This window comes from Gossypium hirsutum, chromosome A06 (assembly GCF_007990345.1).
Source record: "Gossypium hirsutum isolate 1008001.06 chromosome A06, Gossypium_hirsutum_v2.1, whole genome shotgun sequence".
Lineage (NCBI taxonomy): Eukaryota > Viridiplantae > Streptophyta > Magnoliopsida > Malvales > Malvaceae > Gossypium > Gossypium hirsutum.
The window spans coordinates 36,329,012-36,338,517 of NC_053429.1; the positions used below are offsets into that span (position 1 = coordinate 36,329,012).

Sequence of the window (9,506 nt, forward strand, 5' to 3'; positions counted from 1 at the left end):
ACCAAAATTTAACATCTACTGTCCCTTAAACAAGAATTAATATTTTTTAAATACAAATGGAATTAATTTTCAAATCCCTTCCAAAATTTATTATGGAAAGTAGAGTAATACCATATGAGCTTTTTATTTCTATATAATAGACACAGACCAAAAAATATCAATTTGCAAAACAAGCACTAAATCCACAATTATAAACCTAATGGGTTAGGTATTTGAATCAAAATTCAAAAAATACTTAACTAAAATTCATCAGCATTATATAACAGAATTTGACCTTAAAAAAATATATTACTTCGAATGAAGTTCCAGCCATCATCAAAACATCTCTAAAATCATAGGTGAAGCTTGAGAATTAGAATCAGAACTGAGAATGAAATATCCATCTTGTGAAGAAGAGATCCCATCAATGAATATGCCAGATTTACAGTTCCCACATCATTTATTATTGTGAAACAAACAAAGACATTGGCTAAAAGCATGGTCATGAAAAAAATCAAATCAAATCATGGCAACAAACTCTAGTTTTTATGGAAAACAAAAATTTATAATCATCTTTCTTTAACACTACTTACAACTTTTGTGAGGGGATAATGTACAAGTTGCCCTTAGCCAAGTCAACGGCTAGTAGCCTTAACTCCCATCTCTGCCAACATAGATCATTTAATATCAGTATGTCATATATGGAAGGGAAGAATTGAAAAGGAAGAATCTATAGAAGGGGATAATGGGCAAGGCTTAGTACTTTTTAGGGTGCTTGTCTCTCAGAAGCTTCTGAGTTTGAGATAAAATCTGTCGTCTTTCATATTTACAATTCAAGTTTGATGTATCAGTCTGTCCTCTCAACAACAACCTATCCATTACCTTCGCTGTGCAGATGCTGTTACCATCTCATCTCCAAGAACAGGAAGCTTTTTAGGTTTTGAGGTCTGAATGAATTAAACATTGCTGGTCCGAATGGAACTGCGTAATAATTCTTCTGATTCATTCTTTTGCGAAGCATTCATCTTCAACTTCTCACTTTCCGACAACTTCTTCATTTCGTTCTCAAGCTGCTTACAGTTCTCTTCATGAGCTTTGTTAAACAACCTCACGAAGTTAAGTAGAGTTGAAGTAACTGCAGTGGTTTACAAGACTAATAAATAGAGGAAAATAACTGAAAACTAAAACATCGATTGTTCTAAGGCAACTATTAACCGTCCAATAAAAAGGATACAAAGAAGCAAAGGATTTTAAGATGAAGTAAAAACCAGATAAACACAGAGCTTACCTGTACATCTCCAACAGAAGTAACCAGAAACTGGTTCATTCTTCGAAACATTATAGACCAATAAACAAAGAGAGATAAAAAGTACAACAGACTTTGCAGTAGAGTAAGCTTCTCTTTTTCATTTATTTTCATGTTCTTTCATTTCCATGCTGGATTAAAGCCGAAGGCTTTACTTTTGCGTAATTTAGAACTCATAATAGAATTAGCATCACAAACTGATGACAATCATTGAATACCTTGTTCAAAGGGACAACGAGCTGGATCCTCTCCAAAGTAAAGAATCAATGCGTCCACATTTCTTCCCTGTCAATGTAAAACTAAGATGTAATGAAGAGTTCAATTTGAACATTACTAAGATTGCCACTGTTTGCAACAAAACCTAGACACATACCACCGTGGAGTATAGGGAAGCCAAGGATCTAACTTCGGCTTCGGCAAAAGAGAGGAACTCCTTTAAGTTCTGGACAACAAAAGAAAATAGAATACATATGTATACAAATGAAAATAGATTATTGATTACATTTATTAAAACAGATTATACACTTAAAATACCTCACGGAATTTTTCTGACACAGGGCCATCATTTTCAGAACTGGACAGTTCCTGAAGAACTTTCTCCAATCCTTTGCTTATGGCTTGCATCTCCTCTGCCAGAAATTTAAGTTGTATCTAGACGGAACCGCGTATCAGCCAAAGATGTTAGGTCAAACTTAAATTTTTGTAAAATTATTTTCAACAAGAACTAGCAACATACCTTAGATGCAGGTTCTAAACTTGAAATATCTTTTGAAAAATCTAGTACCTCTGGCAGCTTTTCAGCAAGCACCTATAATTTATTATTCAGAATGTTATGACCAACTGGATACGTTAAAAGCTCCGGCACACCAGATTACAGAACAGTTCATAACTATTTGAGAACCAATACATCAAGGGTGTGGTTACGGTCACAAGAGTCCAAGTGATGAATAACAACTTGTACCTTGCAAAGGTAATGCATGAGAGTCATCTTGCTGTTTTGTGCACGTGTATCTGTTAGTTTAAGGAGACTGTCCAACCTAAATCCAATAGCAGAACCTACAGCAAAAGTACGAGCATTCAATAAAAAAGAGCAAAAATTAACATCATCAAAGAGACTTAGAAAAGCGGGACACTAGACATAAGCAAATGTCAGACAAAGAGAAACAAGAATAAACAGTGCAATTAGAAGTGTGTGATAAAAATAGAAAAGGGGAAGTTGTAATTGTTGCAATGAGAGAGACCAGTGGTTTAAAGAAGTTTACAAGTAAAACATTAAGGACATTCATCACTGAATTGAATGCTAGTGGTATTGGGGAATGGCATTAGAGCTAGAGTTCCAATTTTCACTTTTGATTATGGTGTCCCCTAATATTGAGGATATGCATGTATTATAGTCCACCACTATCTTGTACCAGAAAAAAAATGCTTAACTCACCTCTTGCAGTTCCCTGATTCAATGCATTTCCTAATGAAAGAATTGTCTGCATTATCCTCTTCAGTTTGACAGAATTTCTTATCTGATAAAAGAAGTTTTGACATTATTGTGCTGCCAACCATTGGGTATCTAACACGGTTCCCAAGAAAGAATGCAAGCAAAAAATTTATAACTTGCCTCCTCTGCCGTGGAGTTTACAATGTTAAGGTTATGTCTGACGTCGGAAACCTAGAGTACAATCCAAGGTCTGATAAGTAACAAGGAAAAGTCAACATTTAACTACTGTGGAATTCAGATACAGATTTTGATCAAACCTGGGAGCGAAATTGCTTCTTAAAAGAGAACACCCTGAGCTTGGATTCTACTCTGGGAATTTTCATTAGCTCCAAGAAGAACTGTTATTGGAGGTACATGAAAATATTGGGCCATTAGTGATTCTAAAGTGATAATATAAAAGTCTATAAGTTGTTAATAAGAAAAAGTTATTCAAGTGAAAGCCAATTGGCTAGTTCAAATGTCCTTTTTATGTTGACAAATTATGATATCCAGCAGAGAGTTGATGTTTACAAATTGACCTACAGACAACAAATAAACAATCATAAGGAAACAACAATAAATCTTACATACCTGTTCACATTTCCCTAACTTTTCATTTTCTCCAGTGTAGCCCTGAAAAGGAGTTATTTATGTTATTATAACTTAAGGAAAAAATATTCAAGTACCTTAAATGCAAGATGGTTTGACTACATCAAAGGCAGAAAGATTATTAGAGGAAACCATCAAATCTATTGTTACTATGATGAGAAATTTTAATGAAATTAATCAAATTGTAATAAATCATTTCACCTTTAGTAATTCCATCTCCTCTTTGGTAGGGCAAACTTTTATGAGGTTATCAACCTGGTCAACATCTAATGCTAATTCATCCAAGGCAAGCACCGAACTCTGCAGAAGTTTCGCTGAATAGAGTAAGGCTAACAAAAAAGAGATTACCAACCTACAATGGTATGAAAGATCTCCTTTTTGGTGAATCCACATTTGAATGGAGATGCATTTGTAAATGCATTTTGATATTTGGGCTTATCAAGTGCACATCCTTATTGTTAAGGACTTGAGAAAATCAAGACTTGCATTTGATAGCACAAGGATGTTCAAATATACATTTCTGGATGAGCAATATATGTTTGCCAGGAAAGAGCAAAACATTATAGGGATCAGCAGACTTTCAATAGTACAATATGGTAGTGACCTCTGGGTACACATTGAGAAACCCAGATTGGGACTTAGCATGCACATTTTATATCTCTTTAAATTAGCAAAAACTATAGAACTAGACCAAGATTTGACTAATGAAAATGTTTGGGTAGCTCTTGTCCTAATATTAACAATAGTTCCTTTGGTATCCTTAAACTACAACAAGCTTTCTCCTTAAAGCTGTATAAGCTAAGCTTTGCACTTTCCACCAAATATTTAGTAACATTTCCAATCAATCTAAAACCACAGATAGTTCGAAGGACTAAGTTGTTACATGTTAAGATATGCAAATAGAATAATATAGCTGACAATTAGGGATTACAGCAAGGTATTAAGGATTTGATTTTATTTACTTTCCTTATAGAGTGGACTCATGCTTGTATATATATGTATTGTTTGATGATGAATGATATAGAATTTCATTCTCTCTTTCTCCTTGTGCCTCGTCAATTATTCTTTCAGTATTTCATTCATTACACGTAATGTACATTTGTTAAGCAGAAAGAGACTAGTATGTTAGCTGAATAAGCAGCAAACTGATAAAAGGATAAAATTTATCCATTTTCCAATTCCAGAATATGAGTTTGAAGCTGATTGAAGGATTTAGATTTACTGAAAGTAAAGTCTCAGAATGACGACAATAGACAAGTAAATGATTACAAACTAGTGAAACGCTTCAACCTACCATTAGGTCAGGCAAGGGCACCTTCACTTTTGAAAGCATAATTTCGCAATTATATGCTCGTCTGTGGTCAATCTGCAACAAAGATTGTTATTAGACAAAAGCATATTGAAAAACAATAATAATTTACATCATATGATTATCACCACCAAACCATCAATGAAGATTTTGTTCATGTCTGAATATGAATTAGACTGAAAATTTGCATTTCTTATGTGCACCATTATACAAAGTACTAAAGTATTTATGTTCATTTTCTGGATTCAAGTGTGTGATCTGGAACATTTACAATGATTCATACTTCCTTTGGCAAACAAGCAGATAAGCAATGACAATCAAGTCGATGAAAACTGCATTTAGCATTTAATATACAACACATTTAGCAAAGGTTAAATAATATAGTACTAGAATTAACCTATAGATAGTAACATCTATGAAACAAGCAACTGACTCATCAACTACTTCAGTTAAATATTGAAAAAATACACTACCAATGTCACTTTCTCAGATTTTGGTGCATGTGCAGTATGCGAATTTGATTTACCACCATGACCCGTATTAGGAGCAGCTGCTGAGAAAAGATTCTCAAGCTCTGACATGTCAATCTCTGGAGCTCTGAGAAGAGGGTTAATCATTCCAATAAAATAAAAAGGAATAAGTAAATGACAGTAAGACTTACACGGGACTTAAAATGAAAACAAAAAACTTAAAATGAAAACAAAAAACTCAAACTTAGCAGAGCAGAACATACTTGGAAGCTTCACCCAATTTTTGTGCTTCAGCCCAGAGGCTTCCCTGCACGGCTCTAGGTAACTTCAACCAATGCAACGGCTTTAATTTCTTTGTCTGATGACTCTTTGAACTAATAGTACGTGAAAGAAGTCTGTTTTTTGAATTTGTAGGAGAAGTAAAAGATGGTCGTCCAGGAGCAGAAGATCCACTACTACCTACCGCTTGAGGTTCTGGAAAATTGCCATTTGTCTTTTTACCAAAAGGAGCAGGGGGTGGTGGGGCAGCAGGAACTTGAGATTTTGATGCCAAGGCAGGGGTGGGTGGTGGCGGTGGCGGTGGTACTGAAGATGCCACTTGCCTGGCATGAAGAGGAGGTGGTGGAGGTGGAGGAGGTGCAGATTTAGATGCTGAATTTACCTTCAAAAGTGGCATTGGAGGAGGAGGTGGTGGTGGTGGGGTTACAGGAGATCCAGCTCTAATAGGTGCAGGAGAAGGGGGAGGTGGAGGTATAGGTGTGGCAGGAGTTGTGGCCCTCAAATTTTCCTCCAAAGATGGAGATGCTTCCAGATGTATGCCGCACACTTTTGTAGGTGGTGTTGGAGGAGGTCGAGGGGCAGGAGGGATGGCTCTAATAGATGGAGAAGGGGGAGGGAGAGGGGGAGGGGGAGGGGGAGGGGGAGGAACTGCAAGAGGTCCATCTCTAACAGCTTCAATTTTATTCAAAGGAGATGAAGCAGATGCCACTGGAGCCATAGCACTCAGAGCTATATTTTCCTCCAAAGATGGAGATGTTTTACAAGATACGCCATTGCCTTTTGAAGGTGGTGTTGGAGGAGGAGGAGGCGGAGCAGGAGGGATCATTCTAACAGCTCGGATCTCCTTGTTAGGTGGTGTTAAAGGAGGTCTCACAGTTGAAGCTGCTGCAGTGGCTGGAGAGTATGTACAAGAGGAAGCCTTCAAAGACTGATCTTCAGGTAATGCAGTCTGATCTTTGTCATGTAAGTAAGTTCCAGATTCCGTGGCAAGTGAAGGCTTAGCAGGTTCTGATGCTGAGGAAAGAGAACTTGGCAAAGGTGGAGGTGGTGGAGGGTGAGGAAGAGCTTTTGTTGTACTAGAAGTTGGGGGCGGTTGAACTGGAACACACAGAGATGTTTGTGGTGAAACTGAAATGTTTTCATCCACTTTTGGTGTATGCGATACGACCTGAGAATCATTTACTACAGCAGCAGCTGCAGTTAAGCGACCAACCTGACTAATGGATGATTTGGAATCATGCAAGTTTGCAGTAGACTGATTACTGTGTTGATGCTTGACATCGGACCGACTGAATGGTTCCATGTCAGATACTTCGGGTTTAGCCTCCTTACTTGCATCAGAATCAAGAGATGACTTTTTTGAGGCTGCAGATAGAATCTTCATACTCATAGATCTGGGACTCCTTGGGCTACTTGGTAATACCACTGTGAGCATTGTTTCCTGAAGACCTTTAGTAGCTGATCTGGGACTGTCAGTCATTTCTTGAACGATATTCGATGCACCCATTTGTTGAAGCATGTTAAAAGCAACATCTGCCCGAGGATCCAACCAGTCAACATTACTAAAGATTTCATGAACTTTGGCGAATGCTTCCATAGGAAGACCTCCTTTTTCTTCAAAGCCAGAAAAATCCAGGGAAATTACAGATGTAGCAGCATCCATTTCTGAGAAAAGAATCTTCATCCACAATGCAAAGTTTATTAGGGAAGAAAAAGACAACAAAATTGCAATAAAAATGCATGCAGATATATACCTCAGCTGTAAATTCTTTTGGAAACAGCTCTTTAGTATCCCACAATGTATCAATTTCATCACGATTGAGCATCAAAATGTTTGATCTAATAAATGCTGTGTTAAACACAGCTCTGAATATCATCCCCTCTCTTTCCATGTCATCATTCAAGTTGATACACTCAACTACAACATCACCTTGAATATGGCAATTAATGTCAATTTTAACAAGGCTGCACTCTTTCTGCAATTAAATTGTAAGAGGTTATACAATCAAATGTTCAGTGGAATCAAAGAGGATGAATATAAAATAAGATGTCACCATATGAGCAAGCATACACCTAAAAAGTATGAGGGACATGTCTTTAGATGGAGTGAGGACTAAATGAGATTATTCTTACACAAAGCAACAACATTTTCATTATATTAGAGCATAATTCACCAAGCGTGGATTTTAAGAACAAGGTTATAAGCAGCAGATGTAATGTCATTAACCACTGAAGAACCTAAGAAGAAAAGGCCATTCATCCTTTTACTAGTCTTGCACACTTGTCCTGAGATTGTAAATTAGATGTGGGACATGCTTTTAAATATTTAAAAGATATGAGGAATGTCAACCGCTTTGAGATATATATATAACTAGAAAGATGTGATTACCTGCTTATAATACCTTACAGATTTGCTTCTTTTGGGGGTTGAGTACAAAACTTTTGGGGTTTTATCATCAGCAAGAAAAGGATCCTGCCCATATATTCTAAATATTGGACGGCAACCTCCATATCCATCAATATCAGGAATGCATCGAAGAATGACACAATCCAAGGTGAGAGCTCGATCCAAAGGAGGCCATTCTGACCCCACATTTCTCCTACAGACAAACTGTAGATACCTCAATTGTGAAGGCACTGGATTCAGGGGTGAAAATAACTGCAAAACCTCACGAGGAGCTTGCCTGTATATCATGTCCAGAGTCTTCTGCTCTCCACTGTACTGCTTCCTATATAACAGCAATGCAGCCAACACAAAGACCAATACAGGCCAACCGCCCCTTTCGCAATGCATTAGTAAAAAATTATGCTGACCGAGTGAGAGCCAGCTTTCGCACGATCTCAGAAAATGGTGGAGCACCTCCATTGCAATTAGCGGACACCCTTCGTAGTGACGTGGGTAATCCATTATTGTCATATCATACTTGGACAGTAATTCAGCTATCGAGCTTTGTGTTTCTCCTTCGCGAAAATTGAAGACCAAGAACGAAGCATCGGGGAAGTGTTCTTGAAGATTAGTAACTATTCCCTCTATGTAGACTTTGTAGTTCTCTTCTTCCCAAGCATCAGTGGTAAAGCAGTAATCAAAAACTATACGCCACCACCAAAGCACACAATTTATCAGACACTAAATGTAAGATACACAGCTACAATTTCAAGTAATAAAACTTTCCAACAAGAAATAAACTAGAATTCATTTAGCTATACTATAGCTCTTTTGTAATCACTTAAACAGATAACTCACGGGCAAACTTCGCATTTCCTTCCCTAATCTCCTAAGCAACTAAACAGAACCCATATTCTAAAAAACAGCAATCTTCTCAAAATTTACAATTAATCACCCAGATATTAATCATTTCCTAAGTGACCAATATTTCCAAATCTCAAAAAGGTAAGATAACTGAAAGCTCAATAAAAAAAACATAAATTGAAAAAAGCCAAGAAGACAAAAACGCACCGTATACACCTTCACAGATTTCCAGAAGCCCATCAGGCGGCTTCTTGTAAAACAGTTTGCTAAACAATCCCATGTTTTTGCTCCAGAATCCTTTGAAACACAAACAACTAAATCATACTCCAAAAACAGTTGACAAATAGTTAAAAAAAAATCAAAGAAGAAGAAAAGAGAGCTTGCCCTTGAAGTAAACAGTTTCTTTAAACCTTTCAGGCTTGATGTTGAAGGAAGCGATTTGGTGGGTTCTTCTTTTTTTTTTTTTCTTGTTTTTCTAGTAAACTTCAAAATGATGATTGGGTTTTTGATAAAACAGAGAAAAAAGAGGGGTAATATTAGTTTGTTTGTGCAATAAACCAAAAAAGGCTTAAACTTTCTTTGTAGCTGACAAGTAAGAGGCAAAATATGTCATTTGTCACTCACCAGCTCATCCTTTTATTGACGTGGACACCGTCTCTCGCCGACAAATCACTTATTTATCGGGTTTTTTATTATTTTATTTTGTGGGAAAAAAACGATTGGGTTTCGTGCAAAACCCCCCAAAAAAGGGCAAGTTCTTTTTTTCTTTAATGAAATTAATTTGGTGGAATCCATAAAAACTTTATAGTTTTGTTACTACGAGGCTACGAGCT

The 9,506-nt window shown here is 36.8% G+C and overlaps 1 protein-coding gene across 2 annotated transcripts; it reads right to left on the reverse strand.

The window, feature by feature from the left end:
* Positions 1–352: 352 nt before the first annotated feature.
* On the reverse strand, positions 353–9,190 carry LOC107901587 (formin-like protein 18). 2 transcript variants are annotated; one of them, XM_016827645.2, is made up of 19 exons: positions 9,058–9,190; positions 8,881–8,970; positions 7,813–8,513; positions 7,178–7,399; positions 5,408–7,101; positions 5,148–5,271; positions 4,660–4,731; positions 3,567–3,665; positions 3,348–3,389; positions 3,035–3,115; positions 2,898–2,948; positions 2,721–2,802; positions 2,247–2,341; positions 2,022–2,093; positions 1,820–1,936; positions 1,659–1,727; positions 1,504–1,570; positions 743–1,114; positions 353–643 (listed from the first exon to the last, which is right to left on the reverse strand). In XM_016827645.2, exons 2-18 carry the CDS (start codon positions 8,951–8,953, stop codon positions 936–938), a joined length of 3,840 nt encoding a protein of 1,279 aa, XP_016683134.2. In that variant the 5' UTR covers positions 8,954–8,970; positions 9,058–9,190; the 3' UTR covers positions 353–643; positions 743–935. The 2 variants fall into 2 exon arrangements, with proteins under 2 accessions (XP_016683134.2, XP_016683136.2); XM_016827647.2 differs by lacking the exons at positions 8,881–8,970; positions 9,058–9,190 and having other exon boundaries at positions 7,826–7,960.
* Between the last annotated feature and the right edge of the window lie 316 nt (positions 9,191–9,506).